We start from the raw sequence: 20540 nt of genomic DNA, 5'->3' as shown, positions 1-20540 counted from the left end.
CAGCGGCTCAGACCACGGACCCTCCCCAGCGGCTCCGCTCTGTCATCCCAGAGGGTCTGCTCTGGGCCCGGAAGGAGGGGTCATCGCTAATAAAGCTGACCGGGCGCCCAGTTCTGGACGAGGCTCAGGGGGCCGAGGCCCCGGCCTGAGGCCACACAGCCGGACCCAGGCCCGCTGCCCAGAGCGGTCCCGCTGGCCCAGGCCGCGTCTCGCAGTGGGGCAGGGGAGACATCACCTGACTCCTGGAAACTGAGTCAGCCCCAACGGGCATGGGACGGAGCCAGGAGCTGGGCAGCTCTGCGGGCCAGGAGGCCGGCCCACAGAAGCCCCGTCTCTTCCCCGGGGGGGAGGGGGCACAGCACTCACCACCTCGTGGTGGGGCGGGAAGTCGAAGGTGTACTCGGCCCCCAGCAGCCGGTTGTAGGCGTAGTCCTGGTGCGCCTGGTGCCCGTAGGCCCCGTAGTAGTCGTAAGCGAGGACCTGGGGAAGGAGCCTGCTCGACCTGGTCCCACCCCCATCCTCCCCCTCCCCCCACACAGATACCAGGCTGGTCCCACAAGGACAGACACCCAAGACCCATAAACCCACACGAGTGACACCGTCATCGCTGAGCGCGTGCGTGGTGGTGGGTCTGTGAGCCAGTGGGGGCCCCAGGCGGATGGACAGGAAAGTGCGTGAAGTCGAGGTGTGGGGAGATGGGGAGGCAGGAGGGGTCCACTAGGACCTCAGGGATCTCAACGCCCAGGCAGTGGGGGGCGGCCAGGGACGGGGATGAAGGAGGGGGTGGCCCAGCGCCACGCCTGAGGCTGTTGCCATGGCAGTCGGGGACCACGTCCTGCTCAGAGTGGCCCTCTCCTAGGAGGAGGGTCCTTGCTGCGGTGAGGAAACAGGCGCAGGGACATGAAGACTGGTCCCGGGTCCCGGGGGGTGTCGGACAGAGCGTGGCCCTCACCGGGGGGTGCGCCGGGAGGCGCTGGGCCCCTGTGGGGAGGTGGGTCCTACGGGCCCAGGAGGAGGGACGGTGCGGAGGCGTGAGGGAGCTCTAGCTCCCGCTCCCCCGTCGATGGCCCGGAGCACTCTGGGGGATGTGGGTTGCTATGGAGATGGAAGAGGGGTTGTGCTGGGAGGGGATGGCGGAATATAGCAACAGGAAAGGGGTTTAATTTGTTCCCATCAGGACCCAATACTTCCCCAGCGGCTTAAAGCCTCCCGTGCCGCCTCGAGGGCCGCCCTAGGGGTTCACAGACAGGGTGGTCTGACCCTTCTGAGGCCTGGGCCCTTGGGGGACACTGGTGGGGGTCAGCGGGGGGGGTGGAGCCCCAGGAGGGCGCCCCGAGGCCAGGATGGTGTGAAATCCCAGCTTACAGGCAACACAATGCATCACCTCCTGCGAGCCTCCCACTCACACAAATGAGCAGTTGCCGTTGCCAAAAATACGTGAACCAGATTATGAGGAGACGCTCTGATTTCTCCTGCAAACCGGGGGGTGTGCCCGGCCCGCTGCGGGCACCAGCTTCCCGGGGCCAGGGCCCTGTGGGCGGCGGCACTGTGGGGGCCTCGGGGAGCAGTGCCCCGGAATCACAGGCAGCCGGACGGCTCAGCGCCCAAGGCGGGTGGCGGGTGCGGGAGGACGGGGGCTGCTCACCGGGGCCGCGCCTCCGGGGTTGAACCATCCTGGCCGCTCCCAGCCGTGCCGCTCCTGGAACACACAGCCTCGCGCGAGGAGCTCCTGGGGGGGGGGGGGGGCAGCACCCTTCACGCCGGGCCAGACACCCCGTGCAGGGCAGACAGTGACCGGACCTGCCACGTCACCCAGGGCATATGGGCCAAGAGATCCAGGCCCGGAGCCGGGACACAAGCCCAGGCGCCCCCCCCCTCCCCGCGCCCTGTCCACAGAACCCCAGCCGTACCCCTCTGCTGAGGACTGAGCCCCTGGCCTCACACTCCCATGTGGAAGCCCCGAGCCCAGGGCCATGTGTTTGGAGGTGGGGCCTCTGGGAGGGACTGGGGTGAAATGGACAAGAGGGCTGGACAAGAGGGCGGCCGTCCCAAAACGAGCCGCCTCCTCGCCAGCCGCCCGCCGCAGGTGGGTCCCCACAGGCACTGCCTCCCCAACACCCACCGCCGAGGGGAGCCGGCCGCCAGGCGCACCTCGTGCAGCGGGTCCGTCCGCATGTTGCGGCCCGCCAGCGGCTCGTCGTGCGGGAAGACCACCGCGTAGTTCTTGGCGTAGGACTCGTGGCTGCGCTCGCGGATCCAGCGGCGGTGGTCGGTGAGCGAGTGGTGGAAGCGCCTGTCACCGGTGGAGGCATCGTCACTGCCACGGCCGAGGCCCAGGGACCCAGGCAAAACCCCACCCCCAGCCTGGGAGGCACTGCCCCTGCCAGGAGGGGGCGCCGAGGCGTTCATGGCCTCCCCCAGTCCCCCTCCCGGCCCAGCTCTCGGGGTGCCCTCCCCGTGCCCTCCGCCTCCCAGCCACACACCGGCCCTGGGAAGGCTCTGCGGGAAGGCGCTGGCGGAGGGAGCCAGACCCGGTCCCAGCTGGGCAGGGGCTGGGCAGGCCTTGGCTGCTGGGACACGGTGGTGCGCAAGGCCCCCCGGGGACAGCAGCCAGCCTGGCCGGGTCAGACGCGGGGTGCCTGCCCCTGCAGACAGCCCTGGTGACCCCAGGCAAGTCCCCGCCCCCTCGGTGCCTCCTCCTTGCTGTTGGTAGCAGGCGGGGCTGGGCCATCCCCAAGGCCCCGCACAGACTCCGCATTCGGGAACATGCCCCTCCTGGGAGAGCACGTGGGCACAGCCCCCACGGACACCAGGCACACAGCACACCACGCCGTGCCAGGCGCCACGAGGGGGTGGCCACTGGGGCATCTCAGTGCCTGTCAGCCTGTCCCTGTGGGGCCAGACACCCCGTGGGTGTGATGTCCTATCAGGCTAGGAAGGGAGGAGGCGAGCCGAGGAACGGGCGTGCTGAGCTGAGCCTGTACCCCTGCACCCCACCAGCAGCAGGGTGTCCCAGGGGGCTGTCTGCCAGGAGCAGAAACAGCAGAGCTGGCTGAACACCCAGCAGCCCCCCAAGCTGTGGCCAGGACTGCGGCCTGGGGACAGAGCCCGGCCCGCGGATCCCACCGCCCAGTCTGGGGCACCTGTGTCACCATCCCCGACTCGCAGGGCAACTAGGACCCCCCAGCCCTGACCTCAGTGCCCCCCGGCCTCTGCGGGGGTTACTAGCGCTACCACGTGCAGGCCTGGTTGGGGGGGGGGGGTTACCTGCACGGACCGAGCAGCACACGCACCCCTACCCAGGTCCCAGGGAGGCCACTGCTCGGCGTCGGGGCGCCTGGCTCCCAGCCACGGCACACGCGCCAATGCCCAGCTCAGCTCAGCCCCGCCCCCAGGCAGCGGCACAGCCCCTTCCGCCCAGGCTCCGGCCTCCCCTCTGCGGAGTGGGAGGGTCTGATCCCACGGCTGACCCCGGAGCTGGCCGGCGGGCCAGGCAAGGCCCTGGCACTAGAGGTCCTGGAACTTGTATGGGGCCGTGGAGCTGCCAAACCCAGGCAGCCCCAGCACCGCCCCTCCTGGCAGCCTTCCTCCCTGCCTCCCCTCACTGCCTCCTCTTCCAGGAAGCCCCCCAGATTTCAGGGAAGGCCCCTTTCTCTATCGCCCTGGCTATCTACCCAGGTCCCAGGGCGGCCGGGAGGAGCCACCCCTGCCCGCAGGTGTCAGGTGCACTCGCCTGATGTCGTAGCCGTACATGTCCTTCTCCGGGCGCCCGTGGACGATCCAGTGGGCCAGTTCCTGCCCGCAGCCGCCGCCCAGCATCATGCCTGCCAGGAGGGGAGCCACAGTCTGCAACCCGCCTCACAGCTGCTCACCCATCCCGGCCCCTCCCATCCCCCGGGCAGCAGCACTGCAGCCTCCTGACGGGACCGCACCGTCCCTACAGGCCGCTCTGTCCCCACCCCTGTCGGGGCGCAGGGCTCCCGGGCCAGCCCCTCAGCCCACCTGGGGGGACCCTAAGAACTGAAGGAGAGACCACGGGGTGCGGGGGGCGGGGGGCTGTGGCCGAACCCACCTGCACTGTTGAAGCCGCAGCCCAGGAAGAATCCTCGGAGCTCGGGCGCCTCCCCCATCAGGGGCTTGTGGTCGGGTGTGAAGGACTCTAGAAGGAAGGGTGGCCTGAAGCCCTCCAGGCTGCGTGCACCTGGGGTGGGGTCTCCCGAGGGCAGTGGTTGGGGCAGGGGCCTGCACATGCTCCGTCATCCAGACCCTCCCACCCTTAAGCGCCCACTCAGTGCCCCTTCCTCCAGGGAGCCGCTCTGATTGCTCCGGCCACATTTACAGCTACGCTTACAGCTTTGCCATGCGTCAGAGACTTCCAAAACGGCGGGGCTCCGTGGCTGAGCGTCAGCCTGTGAACCGGGAGGTCACGGTTCGATTCCCGGTGGGGGCACATGCCTGGGTGCCAGGCTGGATCCCCAGTGTGGGGCGTGCAGGAGGCAGCCGATCCATGGTTCTCTCTCATAGATGTTTCTACCTCTCTCTCCCTCCCCCTTCCTCTCTCTAAAGTTAAAAATTAAAAAAAATTAAAAAATAAAAGGAAAGGAGAGAGGCCAGGGCTGCTGACCCCGCGGGCACTGGGGTGGCAGCGTCGGCCCGGCGGCCGCAGGAAGTCCTGAGCCTCGGGGCCGGGAGGAGACGGCGGCAGGAGCACAGTTTCGGGGGACAAGGGTCTTGTGAATGTTTAACCCAGGACCCAAGGCTGAGCCACCGGAGATGCAGGGTGCGTGGGCGCTGGGGCAGGGCAAGCGAGACCCCACCTTGGCTCTGACCTCCCGCCCAGGAACGAGAGCTCGGGCCCCGCCCCCTGCTTCCCCGAAGGCGGGGCCTGGGGCTCCCCTGCTCCGCTCCGAGGCCAAAGGCCCTGGCTGTGCGGTGCCCTGGCTGGGAGAAAGGCCCATTTCCCCAGAGACAGCTCACCGCCGCCGGAGACAGACCCAGACGCCTCACCGGCATCCCCCCAGGCGAGGCCTCTGGGGGCGGCGACTCGTCTAATTAGGCTGAGCTCCGGGTTATCTGTTTGCTGGGATGGCTTCCGGCCTGTCTCTCACTGCCGTCCCCTCCCCCGAGGCTGTGGGGCGGTGAGTCACCGCCTGCTCCCCGAATCCTGCCCCTGTGGGTCGCCCTGCACCCCTCCCTCCCCGCCCCTGCCTCCCCGGAGAGGCGGCGGCCCTCGCCAAAGCTTCCTCAGGCCCAGGACAGCTCCTCGGGGCCGGCGGACACCGGTGTGCGGGGTGGAGGGCTGGGACCGGACCCTCCCCCTCCTGTCCCGCCCCTCCCTCCCCGCGAGGCCTGTGGACGTGGCTCTGGCCCGGCTTCTGGCTGAGCGCATCCACGGGGGACTCGCTGCAGTCTGCTGGCCGGGCCGCGCCCTCGCCTGCGTGTGGCTTCTCCTCGCTCCGTCCCTGCGGGTGACTGGCACCCATTTCACAGATGACCGCACCGAGGCACAGAGAACGCAGAGCCTCCCCCACAGCCCTGAGCTGGGCGAGCTCACCCTGCCATCGGCAGGGCATTAAACAGGCCCGTGTGCGCCCAGAGGGAGGGGGACGCCCTGGGGCCTGTGGGAGCCACAGCGGGTGGCGCGCCTCCGGCCCAGGCACGGCCTGCTCCCCCCCAGGGCTCGATTGGGCTGTCCCTCCTCCGGGCAGCCCCCCAGCACCAGCACCCCTGTACTCCCGTCCGGACACCTGCCCCAGTGGCTGCAGCCACCTAACAGCCTGGTCCCGCCCGCCCAGCTGCTCGGGGCGGCCAGCTCGGCGCTGGGGCTCACACTGGGGCGGAGGAAGCCTGGCGGCGTGGCCCTCGAGGCACATTCCTGCCCGGCCTCCCGCAGGTCCGGGCCTGCAGGGAGGGTACAGCAGTGCCCACCACCAGGGCTGCTGGAGAGAGGCCCCGGGAGCAGAGACCCAGCTGCTGCCTGCAGGGGCCAGCCCCCCGCCCCCCGGCCTCCCGGCTCAGCCTCCAGGGCCAGCCCCCCGCCCCCCGGCCTCCAGCTCAGCCTCCAGGGCCAGCCCCCCGCCCCCAGGCCTCCAGCTCAGCCTCCAGGGCAGCCCCCATTCCCCCCAGGCCTCCCGCTCACCAGGGCCGCAAACAGTGGACTTGACCCCCGTCTTCTCCAGCACAGGCACCCGGTTGACGGCCCCCTCGATGTGCTGGGTGAACACGTCCCAGTCCAGGTCGAAGAGGCCGAAAGCGAACTTGTCCGACACCTGGGGGGGCGGGACCCGCCCTGTGACGCCGCCCCTGGGGCTGCAGCTTCCCCACAGCAGGTGAGTGACAGCTGGGCTGGTCCCCCCTCACCCACCCCCCAGCAGGGCCTGTCTGCTCTCTGGGCCCCCCAGCTCCGCTCCTGACTTGCCGTGGCCTCTGCCTGGAGGCCCCGCTTCCCCGCCCTCCCCGTCCCATCATGCCCCGCTTGCTCTGAAGCCTCCTGTGGGTCCCGGCGGCTCCTCTGTGGTCTGCAAAGCCCTACAGGAGCCGGCCCCGCCCACAGCGGCCACTGACCCACAGCCACGCCGACCTTCCCTCGTTCGAGAAGGGCAAGCTGGACCTCAGGGCCTCCCCCTGCCCCGGGCAGCTCCTCTCCCACCTTGTCCTCTGCAGGGCCCTGCTCAGGCCCGCCTCCAGCGCTCAGTGTTCCCGTGTGTCTCCCCACCAAAACACAGGTCCCCTGGGACAGGGACTTTTATCTTGGTCTCCGTTTCCCCAGAAAGTAAAGCAGAATCTGACCCAAACTGGTCATGATTCATTCAAGTTGTGGACTAAATGCATGAAAATGAGAGAGAGGGTGGCCGTCCACGCCTGGGGTGGCCGAGGGGGCGGGACACGGTGCTGCTGGCTGATGGACAGAGGACTTGAGGGGAGCCCTCCCCCTGCCGAGGTCTGGACCTGCGGGCCGGGGGCCTGCGTGGCTCAGCACCCACCCCAGGAGCTGCAGGCGGAGGGAGACGCAGCCCCACCCCCCAACCCCCACCCTCCAACCCCCACCCCCATTCCCTCCGAGCCGCACCTCCTCCCAGAAGACGGGGTTGGCCTCATAGCCGCCCACAGACAGGGCGTCCCCCTGGAGGCGGAGGTAGACCGAGGCGTCGTGGTCGCGGACGTTGGGCATGTTCTAGAAGGCAGAGCAGAGGCCGGGGGTCAGCCAGAGCGGGCGCCGGGCCCCACGCCTCTACCAGGCCCCAGGCCCATGGCGGGCCCACCTGCCGCCCTGTGGCTGCAACGGGCACACAGCACACGCCGAGGGCCCCGGACAGCGGGGCCGTGGGACCCCTGGCGGCCGGAGGAGCCTGACTCCTTCCCCAGGGGCCGTGCCCAGCCCGCCCACGGGAAGCCCACCCCAGGCGTGGCCCCTCCCACTGGCATCCCTGCCTCCCACCTCAGCCCCTTCCCCTCCGAGTCCTGCGGCCCGGGCTCCTGAAGCGCCTGCAGCTGGACCACCCACGCCCTTGGTCTCGGCCACCGCCGTCCTCACCGCAGTGACCACGGTGTGAGCGGCCGCTGCGCGCCAGGCACCACGCTCAGCCCTCAGCCCGTCCCGCGTTCCTCCCTCCGCACAGCCCTCCACACGAGGCACAACTTCTACCCATTTTACAGAAAAGGAAACTGAGGCCCAGGCGCTGCCCTGACCGGCCCGGCTGGGCAATGGGGGACTTGGGTGCAGACCCAGAGCCTGTGCCGGGCAGAGCAGCTTCTGGAAACGAGGCGGGAACCGTGGCGCTGGGAGGCCACCGGAGCACCGGGCCTTTGAGGGACAGACCAGGCCCGGAGGGGAGGGCGAGGTCACGAGGACTGGGCACTGAGGACCCCGGGCAGCACAGCCCTCTGGGCCCCGAGCCCGCACCGCCGGCCGGGTGCTGAGGCCCCTGGCACCCTGAGGCCGGGTCTGGGCAGGCCACGTCCTGGCCCAGGTCTGCGCAGCCAGGAGCGTGCTGAGCAGCGGGGCGGGGGGGCGGGGAGCGGCCGGGACAGCCCGGGGTCGGGGCCTCCCAGCGCCGGCCCGAGCCCCTGCCTGCAGGAGTTTGTTCTGTCACCTGCCGGGGTCAGGGGGCCAAGGTCAGAGGCCAGGGTCGGAGGCCAAGAGGCCAGCTCCTCTCCCAGGTCCCGACTCCAAGGTTGGGCCTCGGGGCCGGCCTTCAGCGGGTGTGGGTTCGCCCCAGCCCCAAATCTCCTCTTTCCTCCTACACAGTCTCCGAGGTTCTGGGGCTGGTGCGGGGCACAGCCTGGACCCCCACAGCACACGGGCCCGGGGGGCAGCGTCGGTGACTAAACAACTAACCCCAGCCTGCCTCTGACCTTGAAGTTCGCGGAGGGGCCCTGGCCGACTGCCCGGCTTCTCCTGAGAGGCGCCAGGAGGTCAGGCATCCGCGGGGACCAGGGCCCGGGGACGAGGGCCGCCCACTGTCCTGGCGCTGTGGACGCCCTGGGTGACGGACCCTGGACACAGCCCCTGCCGCCCTCAGCCAGTCCTCGGCGTGAGCTCAGCGGCCCGAGCCCGCTGCGGCCCGAGGGCGCCCCCTGGTGGCCACCCAGAGCTCTCCCACGGAACGGGGCCTCACTCCTGCCCGCGGCGCTGGGTGACTTCTCTGACCCCAGCGTCCACCCAGCGGGGACACAGCAGCCTGAGGAGGGGGGCCCTCAATTACAGCAACTCCATGAACCGGGGAGCCCTGTCAAGGGAGGCCCCCGCGCCCCGCCCCGCCCCTCTGCGTCGCCGAGCAGCCAGCCTGGCCCTTCCAGTGACCGCAGGGAAGCAGGGGAGTCCAGGGCAGGGCAGGCTCCCAGGACCCTCTGTGCTGGGCCTGACCCTACACAAGGGCAGTCTCGCCTCGCTGTCCCCACCCAGCCCCCCTGGCCCGTGTCTGGACGGCCTGCAGGCCCTGCCGCGCTCCACGCCTCCCGACTGGCCCTCTGCCGCCTCCGGACACGCCGCCACGGAGCGCCTGCCCGCAGACGCGGGTCACGCCACGCGTAAGTGCCGAGGCCCGGACCCAGGCCTCCGCGCCTCCCACCAGCCAGCCCCCCAGGGACCCCCTCCGGCGGCCGCCTACCTGGATGCCCTCGATGCGCTCGGTCACCACGTAGGCGTGGTGCATGGCCACCAGCGGGACCTTGACCCCCGCCATCCGGCCCACCGCGTCCGCCCACACTCCTGCGGGCAGAGGCGGCCGGTCAGCCCTGCTGGCACCCTGTCTGCCCGACCACGGGGCCCCCAGGCTGGCCTCCCCCCGGAGCAAGGCCGGGGTTCGAGGGCAGCCACGTGGCCGCGCGGAGGCCGGGACCCTCCCACCTGCACAGTTGACCACGCAGGGCGTCTGGACGGCTCCGTGCTCCGTCTCCACGGCCGCCACCCGCCGCACCCCGAAGTCGTCCGTCCGCACGCGGATGCCCGTCACAGGGCAGTTCTCGATGACCTGGGAGCGAGAGGGCTGCCACCTGGGGCTCTCGCACCCCATCCCGGCGGGACGGGGACCCCTGCTTCCGACAGGCCAGGCCTGGGCGACGCTCCGGGGACGGGGCCGCCGCAGCGCCGGGGGCTCCTCCTTCGCTCGGAGACCTCGTCCCACTCACAGCGGCTCTTTCTCACCAAGTGACTTAAAAGGGCCCATTGACTAAAAGGTGTCTGTGTCCCCCGTGGTCTGAGGGTGAAAAAAGCCACGAGAACACGGTGGGGAGGCGGCCCTGGCCCAGCAGGCAGCAACCTCGGGAAGTGCCGGCAGGGAGGGGACCCCCAGGCCGACACTGCTGCCTTCGCAGGAGCGGCCGCACGGCAGCGAGAATGGCGCCGGTCCCCCTGCCTTCTGCTCCCGGGCCTTAGCAGGAGGGTGGGCTGGGAGCCGGGCACCCCGGCCGGCGGCCACCAGTACCTGCGCTCCCCGGGCAGTGGCGGCCCTGGCGAGGGTGGTGCAGGTGCCGGCGGGGTCCATGGTCCCGTCGTGCGGCACGTACAGGGTCCCGTACAGGTCGTCCACGTTCATCAGCGGGTACAGCGCCTTGGTCTCCGCCGGGCTCAGCACGTGGGACTCCACGCCGTAGGCCTTGCCCAGCTGGGGGCCGGGGGACAGGGACTGAGCCCTCGGGAGTGAGCCCTTCCGGTCACTGTCCTCCCCGCCTGGCTCCGAGGGTCAGCCCTGACCCCTCCTCCAGGAAGCCTTAGCCGGCCACCACACCCAGGGCCCGGGGCGCACCACCCAGACCATATAGACCCCGCTGCCTGGCGTCTCCTGCCTCCACGGTCCCATTTCACAGGTGAGGGGACTGAGGCTCAGAGGCAGACTCCTCCCAGGTGGCCCAGCCACCAGGGGCAGCACCAGGGTTTCAACCCAGATCTGTCGGGGCTCCCTCCCTGCAGGGGCTCGCCCACCAACTTGAGCCCCCACCCTGCAGGGCGCACCCTCACACACGAGCCCCCCCACCCTGCAGGGCGCACCCACCCACACGAGCCCCCCCACCCTGCAGGGCGCACCCACCGACATGAGCCCCCCCCCTGCAGGGCGCACCCCCCTACACGAGCCCCCCCACCCTGCAGGGCGCACCCACCCACACGAGCCCCCCCACCCTGCAGGGCGCACCCACCGACATGAGCCCCCCCCTGCAGGGCGCACCCCCCTACACGAGCCCCCCCACCCTGCAGGGCGCACCCACCCACACGAGCTGCCCCACCCTGCAGGGCGCACCCCCCTACACGAGCCCCCCACCCTGCAGGGCGCACCCCCCTATACGAGCCCCCCCACCCTGCAGGGCGCACCCACCCACACGAGCCCCCCCACCCTGCAGGGCGCACCCACCCACACGAGCCCCCCCACCCTGCAGGGCGCACCCACCCACACGAGCCCCCCCACCCTGCAGGGCGCACCCACCCACACGAGCCCCCCCCCTGCAGGGCGCACCCCCACACACGAGCCCCCCACCCTGCAGGGCGCACCCCCCCACACGAGCCCCCCCACGCTGCAGGGGCTCGCCCACCAACTTGAGCCCCCACCCTGCAGGGCGCACCCCCCCACACGAGCCCCCCACCCTGCAGGGCGCACCCACCGACATGAGCCTCTTGTACTCATCCAGGCGCTGCCGGTTGGACGCGATGAACAGGCCCCCGTTCTGGATCCAGCCGGTGTGCAGCCCCGTCTCCTCCTCCAGGTCGCGGCTCACCACGCGCCTCGTGTGGGCCAGCAGCTCCACCTCCACGTCGCTGGGCCGCAGCTGCCACAGCAGGCCTGGCGGGAGGGGAACGTCGGCCCAGCGTGGGGAGCCGCCCCCGCCCCGGGCCGGGCCCCGAGGATCAGGCAGCGCCGGCCCTTATGCAGCCCACGGGCAGCCCCGAGAGCCGGTGAGGAATGACAGGGTCCGGGCCGCTGAGGACAGGCCTCCTGGGCCCGGGCAGCGCCGAGAGTGACCCCAAAGGCTCCATCTACAGAGCGCCTGCTGTGCGGGTGCCATGTACTGGGTGCCGTGTGCCATGTACTGTGTGCCGGGTGCCATGTACTGTGTGCCGGGTGCCATGTACTGTGTGCCGGGTGCCATGTGCCATGTACTGTGTGCCGGGTGCTGGGTGCCGGGTGCCATGTGCCGGGTGCCAAGTACTGTGTGCCGGGTGCCATGTACTGTGTGCCGGGTGCCATGTGCCATGTACTGTGTGCCATGTACTGTGTGCCGGGTGCCGGGTGCCATGTGCTGTGTGCCAAGTACTGTGTGCTGAGTGCCATGTACTGTGTGCCGTGTGCCAAGTACTGTGTGCCGGGTGCCGGGTGCCAATTACTGTGTGCCGGGTGCCATGTACTGTGTGCCGGGTGCCATGTGCCAGGTGCCATGTACTGTGTGCCATGTACTGTGTGCCGGGTGCCGGGTGCCATGTACTGTGTGCCGTGTGCCATGTACTGTGTGCCGGGTGCCGGGTGCCATGTACTGTGTGCCGGGTGCCGGGTGCCATGTACTGTGTGCCGGGTGCCGGGTGCCATGTACTGTGTGCCGGGTACTGTGTGCCGGGTGCCATGTACTGTGTGCCGGGTACTGGGTGCCGGGTGCTGGATGCCATGTGCTGTGTGCCATGTACTGTGTGCCGGGTGCCATGTGCCGGGTGCCATGTGCCGGGTGCCGTGTGCTGAGGCCTGGGCTGAGCCGTCCCAGGGGACGGGGGCCTCTGAGGTAGGGTTACTTTACCCAACGCCCTTCACCCACACCGCTGCCCCTCAGAGCGAGTCTGGGAATGGAGGCCGGGTGAGGCCGAGACGGTGAGGGCCGAGGCTGCCCTGGCTGATGGAGGGCGGGGGGGGGAGGGGGACAGAGGCTGTGTGGGTGGCCTCAGGTCACCTCCCAACATGTGTGGTGCCTGAAGGCTTTCCAGCTCCGCGGTCAGTGGCTCGCACTCATGCGGGAGTCGGGAGTGTTTGTCCCTGGGAGCTGGGGGCTGGGCACTGGGGGCTGGGGGCTGGGAGCTGGGAGCTGGGAGGTGGGAGCTGGGCGCTGGGGGCTGGGAGCTGGGGGCTGGGAGGTGGGGGCTGGGCGCTGGGAGCTGGGAGCTGGGAGCTGGGAGGTGGGAGGTGGGAGGTGGGAGCTGGGGGCTGGGAGCTGGGAGGTGGGAGGTGGGAGCTGGGAGGTGGGAGGTGGGAGGTGGGGGCTGGGGGCTGGGAGCTGGGGGCTGGGAGCTGGGAGGTGGGAGGTGGGAGCTGGGGGCTGGGGGCTGGGAGCTGGGAGGTGGGAGCTGGGAGGTGGGGGCTGGGGGCTGGGAGGTGGGAGCTGGGCGCTGGGGGCTGGGAGCTGGGGGCTGGGAGGTGGGGGCTGGGCGCTGGGAGCTGGGAGGTGGGAGGTGGGAGGTGGGAGCTGGGGGCTGGGAGGTGGGAGCTGGGAGGTGGGAGGTGGGAGGTGGGGGCTGGGGGCTGGGGGCTGGGAGGTGGGAGCTGGGCGCTGGGGGCTGGGAGCTGGGGGCTGGGAGGTGGGAGCTGGGAGCTGGGGGCTGGGAGCTGGGGGCTGGGGGCTGGGGGCTGGGGGCTGGGGGCTGGGAGCTGGGAGCTGGGAGGTGGGAGCTGAGCGCTGGGCGCTGGCCCCGGTTGGGGCAGAAGGGCGACGCCCGGTGACGGGCACTGGTCGGCTAGAAGAGAATCGCAGACACAGCTGGTGGCCCGGAGGACCCCGTCTGACCACCTGGACGGCCCTCCCCGTCCACCCTCCTGCCCGGGTCCGCCCCTCACCCAGGTGACTGTCCGGGAAGGGCTTTGTTCTCTGAATAGACAGCTGGCTCCCAGCTCAGGTCTCAGCTTTGACCTCTGACCTCCGGGGTCCCACAGGCGGCGTCTGCTCCCTCCTCCCACCACAGCTTCAGAGCCTCAGGGACAAGCAGGCCCCCAATCTGCTCCCCTCCCTGCTCCGCTCAGCTGCCTCTGGCCCGTGGTCCTGGCCCCTCGCTGAGTCTAGTCCCCCGCCCCGCCTCCTCCCAGCGCCCCTCCCTGCGGCCGGGCCCACCTGCGGTGTGCCAGGTGGTCCCCGAGGTGAGGCGCTCCCGCTCCAGCAGCACGGCGCTGCGCACGCCCAGCTTGGCCAGGTGGTACAGGGTCTGGCAGCCCAGGCTGCCCCCGCCGATGACCACCACGTCGGCCGTGCTGGGCAGGGGCCGGCTTGGGCCTCGGGCCGCCGCAGGGTCCCCGGCCTCCTTCAGGGTCCGCTGGTACGGCACGCTCTTCTCGGTGGCCGGGCCGGCCCCACTGGTCAGGGGACGTGGCCCCAGGCCCTGAGCAGGGCTCCGACGAGGGCGTGTGGCCGCCGCACGCAGGGCTCGGCCCAGCGAGGCCATGGCGACGCCAGGTGTCAGCGGCTCGGGGAGCTGGGGAGAGAGTCAGGTGGCAGGTGTGGACAGGCGCCATGGGGGCGGGGCCAAAGGAGAGCCGGGACTGTGCCCCCCACGCTGTGCCCCCAGACCCCCCTCCTGCCACAGCCTGTGTGTGCTCCTGCACCATCCGGCGAGGGCCCGCTGAGGCCTGGCGCACACGTCAGGGCCTGGCGCACACATGTCAGGGCCTGGCGCACACATGTCAGGGCCTGGTGCACACATGTCAGGGCCTGGAGCACACATGTCAGGGCCTGGCACACACATGTCAGGGCCTGGCGCACACACGTCAGGGCCTGGAGCACACACGTCAGGGCCTGGCGCACACATGTCAGGGCCTGGAGCACACATGTCAGGGCCAGGCGGGGCCCAGGGCGCCACGGTGGGGGCCGAAGGTCCCAGCCAGCCCAGGGAGTGGAGAGTGGGCAGGGCTGTGCCTGGGCAGGGAGCTCTGTTGCGGGGGGAGGGTGGAGAGGAGCGGCCAAAATGAGACCTGGGAAGTGGGGTTACCCCTGGGAGAGGGCAGGGAGGACCGGAGGGGACCTGAGAACCAAGGACGAGAAAAAACTCGGGTCTCGGAGAACACAGGACGCAGACGGGCACCCGGGCAAGGATCGGGTGGGGAGGGGCTGTCCAACGGCCTTGAGAGCCCCAGGCACTTCCCGGGGGTGGGGCCTGGTGACCCTCGGGGGTGGGGCCTGGTGACCCCGGGGGTGGGGGCTGGTGACCCCCGGGGGTGGGGCCTGGTGACCCCGGGGGTGGGGGCTGGTGACCCCTGGGGGTGGGGGCTGGTGACCCCTGGGGGTGGGGGCTGGTGACCCCCGGAGGTGGGGCCTGGTGACCCCGGGTCTGGCGCTGCAGGGTGGTGCTGGGACAGGGAGACGGAGGGAGGTGGGAGCCACCAGAGGGGACGCAGTGACCTAGGGGTGATGAGAACGGGGGTTGGGGGTGACGAAGGATGGACACACAGCCAGGCGGGCGGGAGGGGGAGGCGGTGTGCACAGGGAGCAGGGGTCACAGGGCAGCTGGCGGGCAGCCCTGCGGCAGGGACACTCGACCCTCCAGCCTGGCTCCCCACGACCCCTTGGGGAACGCCCCTCTCAACCCGACACAGTCCTTCCTGCCTGGCCGGCCCCACGCCCTCCGGGACCCGAGGCCGACGGCGAGAAGGGCAGCGAGGTCCAGGCCGCTGGGCGTCAGGGCTCAGGGCTCCCTCCTGCCTTCTCCCCTCACCCCCGTCCCCTCCTCAGGTCCTCCCGGGGACTTCCGGGCTCACCTAGGGCCCCTCCTCCTCCAGGGAGCCCTCCCAGACCTTCCCAGCCAGAAACACCTCGAGATTAGAACGTGACAGGGAGCCCCTCTCCTAAGGACAGAGGTGCGGAGAGGAGCCCGCAGGGGGAAGCCCCGGCCAGAGAGGGGCAGGGAACGCTCCAGGGGGTGGAGTGAGCCGAGGGTGGGGGTGAGCTGGGCCACCGCCATGAATCGTCAGGACGGATGCCAACGAACTGAGAAAGGCACCGTCCATTGCGAGTGAGTGCCGAGCGCCGCCCGCCCGTGGCACGCGCCTCGTTCAGCAGCCGCTCTGAGGCCAGTGCCATCCAGCTTACAGGGAGGCCACTGAGGCACGGGGAGGCCACTGAGGCACGGGGAGGCCACTGAGGCACGGGAGGCCACTGAGGCACGGGGAGGCCACTGAGGCACGGGGAGGCCACTGAGGCACGGGAGGCCACTGAGGCACGGGGAGGCCACTGAGGCACGGGGAGGCCACTGAGGCACGGGGAGGCCACTGAGGCACGGGGAGGCCACTGAGGCACGGGGAGGCCACTGAGGCACGGGGAGGCCACTGAGGCACGGGGAGGCTTAGCCAGGGTCCCAGGGCCGCGACGGGCCCAGCGGGACGCAGGTCCGGGCCTGTGCTTGGCGGCTCTGCTGGCCCCTCCTGACCTCCGTCCGCAGGCCTCACAGGGCCTGGTGTGGGAGGGGGGCTGGGGCCGTGCCTGGGGGGTGGGGGCGAGGGGCCCAGCCCTGACCCTCTCCCAGAAGGGGACCAGGGGGGCAACGGGGAGCTGTGATCTGAGAGGCTTTGGGGGGGGGATTAGGGGTTGGGGCAGCGCCTCGCAGTCCTCCCCGCCCCCCCCCCCCCGTGCCCCATGCCTGCCCCCCACCTGCCCTCCTCCCGCAGGTGGCCGTGTGCGGGCGCACCCCTCGGCTGTGTCTGAACTTACCTCCCAGGAGCCGAGCGGCGTCCGCTGTGGACAGCCGCCCCACGTGGGTGCCGGACCTTTCCCCGCTGGGCACCTGCCCCCCCGCCCCCCGCGCCGGCCCCGCACCCCGCGGCCTCTGACCGGCCTCCGCCCCCGGGAGGCGGCCCCCGCCCTGGCCAGTCCCGGCTCTCCACCTGGCGGCCTCCCGGTAGCAGCTGCTCCCACATTAGCCTGCTCCCCGGGGCCCCCCACAACCCTGCCCCACCCCCAGTCGGCCACTCGCTGCCGGGGGTGAGGGTGCCGGACCCACGGGTGCGGGGTGAGCCACCACTTACCCAGCCGTCCGGGGGCCGAGGAGCCCCTCGCCGCTGCGGGAGGAGGGGAGGTGGGGAGGAGACTGGCCCGGGCCGACCTGGTGGAGGGGGCGGGGAGCTGGCCGGGGGCCCGCCCACCCAGCCCAACTATCGACCTAGCGCAGCCGCCAGAGGCGGACAGACGTCCCCCAACTCCGGGCCGCCCCACCCGCCCGCCGGGGAGAGCCTGGGCCCGCCCCGCCCAGAGCGCCCGGCCCGCCTGGCGGCTCCTTCCTTCCCGAGCAGCCTCGGCTGAACTGGGCCGCCCCGTCCCGGCCAGTCCCTCCGCGCCCGCCCCTGCACCCCCGCTGCACCCCGCCCCCTGCACCCCGCCCCCTGCACCGCCCCCTGCCCGCCCCGCCCCCTGCCCCCTCCTCCGTCCCCTCCCCCCCCGACCCCCGTCCCGGCCAGTCCCTCCGCGCCCGCCCCTGCACCGCCCCCTGCACCCCGCCTCCTGCACCGCCCCCTGCCCCCTCCTCCGTCCCCTCCCCCCCGACCCCCGTCCCCGGCCAGTCCCTCCGCGCCCGCCCCTGCACCCCCGCCTCCTGCCCCCTCCTCAGTCCCCTCCCCCGTCCCGGCCAGTCCCTCCGCGCCCGCCCCTGCACCGCCCCCTGCACCGCCCCCTGCCCGCCCCGCCCCCTGCCCCCTCCTCCGTCCCCTCCCCCCCGACCCCCGTCCCGGCCAGTCCCTCCGCGCCCGCCCCTGCACCCCCGCCTCCTGCCCCCTCCTCAGTCCCCTCCCCCGTCCCGGCCAGTCCCTCCGCGCCCGCCCCTGCACCGCCCCCTGCACACCGCCTCCTGCCCCGCCCCCTGACCGCCCCCCGCACCGCCTCATGCCCGCACCGCCCCCTGCCCCCTCCTCCGTCCCCTCCCCCCCGACCCCCGTCCCGGCCAGTCCCTCCGCGCCCGCCCCCTGCACCGCCCCCTGCACCGCCCCCTGCCCCCTCCTCCGTCCCCTCCCCCCCGACCCCCGTCCCGGCCAGTCCCTCCGCGCCCGCCCCCTGCCCCCCCCCCCCGCCTCCTGCCCCCTCCTCCGTCCCCTCCCCCGTCCCGGCCAGTCCCTCCGCGCCCGCCCCTGCACCGCCCCCGCCCCGCCTCCCACCTGGGACGCGCCGCCAGACCACGGGCCGCTGGGGCTGCAGCCTAGAGGGCGGCAGAGCGGACTGCGAACCCCGAAGCCCCGTCGCCAACCCCCGGTGATGGGTTGGTGGCCTCACTTCCTCGCTAAGACAGGGGTCCCAGGGCTGCTGCTGCGGGGACACACACACACACACACACACACACACACACACACACACCCCTACCCCACCCGGCCTTCTGCGGGCCCGTGGGGAGGTGGCCCGGAGGCTCAGCACACGCCTGGGCCCTGCCCTTGCCCACCCACAGGGCAGTCTGGCTGCCCCCTCTCCCCCCTGTGCCCTGAGCTGCTTCCTGCCCTCCGGAGCGCCCACCCCTCAGTGCCGTAACGGGGGCGCCCCTGGGCCTCTGGCTTTCCCGCTGCACAGCCTGGCTCCCGGGCCGGGCATGCCTCCTCCACTCAAATGCGGGGGAACGGGGCCCAGAGGGGAGCCAGCCGCCTTGGGCCGCGCAGCAAGGAGGACGACAGCCCGCACCTCCTCTGGGCCGGCATGTTGTCCGCGTGCAGCAGAGGCAGGTGCCGGAGAACAGCGGGCAGACACGCACCCTGCACGCGTGCAAACAACCGGGAAAGGTGCTGACGTGAGATGGTCCCACTGGCCCCGTGGTCGGCAAACTGCGGCTCGCGAGCCACATGAGGCTCTTTGGCCCCTTGAGTGTGGCTCTTCCACAAAATACCACGGCCTGGGCGAGTCTATGTTGAGGCAGTGGCATTAGAAGAAGTTTAAGTTTAAAAAATGTGGCTCTCAAAAGAAATTTCAGTCGTACTGTTGGTATTGGGCTCTGTTGACTAATGGGTTTGCCGACCACTGCACTGGCCCCGCTGGGTTTACGTTGTGGCCAGTGGACACCAGAGCGATGCCAGCCGCCGCGGTACCGCCCAACACGTAACTGGGTTCCTGTTGGCACCAGGCGGTCCTCCCTCTTGCTGCTCTCGTCTGCCCTCCACTTTTACTGAGCACCGACTGCATACAAAGCTCTGCCCGGAATCGGGCAGCAGGACCAGCCCCTGCCTTCACGGGCTCAGGGTCCGTCCGGGAGGAAGCGGGGCTGCTGTGCAGCGGCTGCTCCCGAGCAAGTGGTCCTTCCTCCCAGCAGGAAACCCGGGAGGGTGTCCTGGAGGAGGTGGCCTGGGCTCTGGCCTGACCAGGTGTTGCCACTGTTCTCAGTCCTCACTCACTCCCTGGCTCCGCCAGCACCAGGCTTCCTGGGGTGGCCCGGGGCCCGGGGCAGGGAGGACACCGGCCGGTCACTGTGCGCTGGCCTGGGCAGCCGCCCGAGTCAGGGCCGCACTCGCTCGATGGGCGAAGGACGGGTCAGAGGACGAGGACGGGTCATGGCCTTGTCCTCCTGAGAACGCGGTGCCCGGTACGCGGGCGAGTGACGCACTGGCCACTGCAGCCCCGGGCAGCAGCTGGGACCGCCCGGCTGCCCGCGGCCCCGCACACACGTCAAGCAGCTGGTGCCGATCATCACAAGCCAAGTGGGCAGCTGTTGCCCTGGACTTTGGACCAGGGGCGGTGGCTGGAGGGCCAGGCCTCCTGTGGTCAGCGAGGCCACCGATCGGGCCCTGCTGGAGTCTGGGGGAGGGGCGGGCCCCTCGGCTCCCCTGGGTGCGGGAGGGCACAGCTCAGGAGGTGGCCAGGCTCCAGTGAGGGACACCCAGTCAGGGTCCTGCGCGTGGCCGAGCCTCAGTTTCCCCACCGGGCAAGCCGGGACGAGAACCCTTCAGGGCCCACTTAGGGGAGGCGTTGCACGTTTACCTGTGTGCTGTCCTGTGTGCTGTCCTGTGTGCTGTTTACCTGTGTGCTGTCCTGTGTGCTGTTTACCTGCGTGCTGTCCTGTGTGCTGTTTACCTGTGTGCTGTCCTGTGTGCTGTTTACCTGTGTGCTGTTTACCTGTGTGCTGTTTACCTGCGTGCTGTCCTGTGTGCTGTCCTGTGTGCTGTTTACCTGTGTGCTGTTTACCTGCGTGCTGTTTACCTGCGTGCTGTTTACCTGTGTGCTGTTTACCTGTGTGCTGTTTACCTGTGTGCTGTCCTGTGTGCTGTTTACCTGTGTGCTGTTTACCTGCGTGCTGTCCTGTGTGCTGTTTACCTGCGTGCTGTTTACCTGTGTGCTGTTTACCTGCGTGCTGTTTACCTGTGTGCTGTTTACCTGTGTGCTGTTTACCTGTGTGCTGTCCTGTGTGCTGTTTACCTGCGTGCTGTTTACCTGTGTGCTGTTTACCTGTGTGCTGTCCTGCGTGCTGTCCTGCGTGCTGTCCTGTGTGCTGTCCTGTGTGCTGTTTACCTGTGTGCTGTCCTGCGTGCTGTCCTGCGTGCTGTCCTGTGTGCTGTCCTGTGTGCTGTTTACCTGTGTGCTGTCCTGTGTGCTGTCCTGTGTGCTGTCCTGTGTGCTGTCCTGTGTGCTGTTTACCTGTGTGCTGTCCTGTGTGCTGTTTACCTGTGTGCTGTCCTGTGTGCTGTCCTGTGTGCTGTTTACCTGCGTGCTGTCCTGTGTGCTGTTTACCTGTGTGCTGTCCTGTGTGCTGTTTACCTGCGTGCTGTCCTGTGTGCTGTTTACCTGTGTGCTGTTTACCTGTGTGCTGTCCTGTGTGCTGTTTACCTGTGTGCTGTCCTGTGTGCTGTTTACCTGCGTGCTGTCCTGTGTGCTGTTTACCTGCGTGCTGTCCTGTGTGCTGTCCTGTGTGCTGTTTACCTGTGTGCTGTCCTGCGTGCTGTTTACCTGTGTGCTGTCCTGTGTGCTGTCCTGTGTGCTGTTTACCTGCGTGCTGTCCTGTGTGCTGTTTACCTGCGTGCTGTCCTGTGTGCTGTTTACCTGCGTGCTGTCCTGTGTGCTGTTTACCTGCGTGCTGTCCTGTGTGCTGTCCTGTGTGCTGTCCTGTGTGCTGTTTACCTGTGTGCTGTCCTGTGTGCTGTCCTGTGTGCTGTTTACCTGCGTGCTGTCCTGTGTGCTGTTTACCTGTGTGC

General features: G+C 70.3%; 1 protein-coding gene across 1 annotated transcript in view; it reads right to left on the bottom strand.

Moving 5' to 3' along the window:
- The window catches only part of SARDH (sarcosine dehydrogenase), a 37534-nt gene extending 21009 nt beyond the window's left edge, over positions 1 to 16525 (bottom strand). Inside the window, exons 1-13 of the mRNA XM_079790048.1 lie at positions 16416 to 16525; positions 13516 to 13873; positions 11095 to 11273; positions 9927 to 10106; positions 9350 to 9473; positions 9111 to 9211; positions 7070 to 7174; positions 6140 to 6269; positions 4073 to 4159; positions 3734 to 3824; positions 2152 to 2293; positions 1646 to 1729; positions 367 to 480 (exon numbers count right to left, since the gene is read on the bottom strand). Coding sequence (XP_079646174.1) covers positions 367 to 480; positions 1646 to 1729; positions 2152 to 2293; positions 3734 to 3824; positions 4073 to 4159; positions 6140 to 6269; positions 7070 to 7174; positions 9111 to 9211; positions 9350 to 9473; positions 9927 to 10106; positions 11095 to 11273; positions 13516 to 13843 — 1665 coding nt within the window. The 5' untranslated portion in view covers positions 13844 to 13873; positions 16416 to 16525. The remainder of the gene's footprint in view (positions 1 to 366; positions 481 to 1645; positions 1730 to 2151; positions 2294 to 3733; positions 3825 to 4072; positions 4160 to 6139; positions 6270 to 7069; positions 7175 to 9110; positions 9212 to 9349; positions 9474 to 9926; positions 10107 to 11094; positions 11274 to 13515; positions 13874 to 16415) is intronic.
- Between the last annotated feature and the right edge of the window lie 4015 nt (positions 16526 to 20540).

Source organism: Cnephaeus nilssonii (assembly GCF_951640355.1).
Source record: "Cnephaeus nilssonii genome assembly, chromosome: 14".
Classification (NCBI taxonomy): Eukaryota; Metazoa; Chordata; class Mammalia; order Chiroptera; family Vespertilionidae; genus Cnephaeus; species Cnephaeus nilssonii.
The sequence above is the reverse complement of the archived record's forward strand: the minus strand, read 5'-3'. Positions and strand labels throughout refer to the sequence as shown.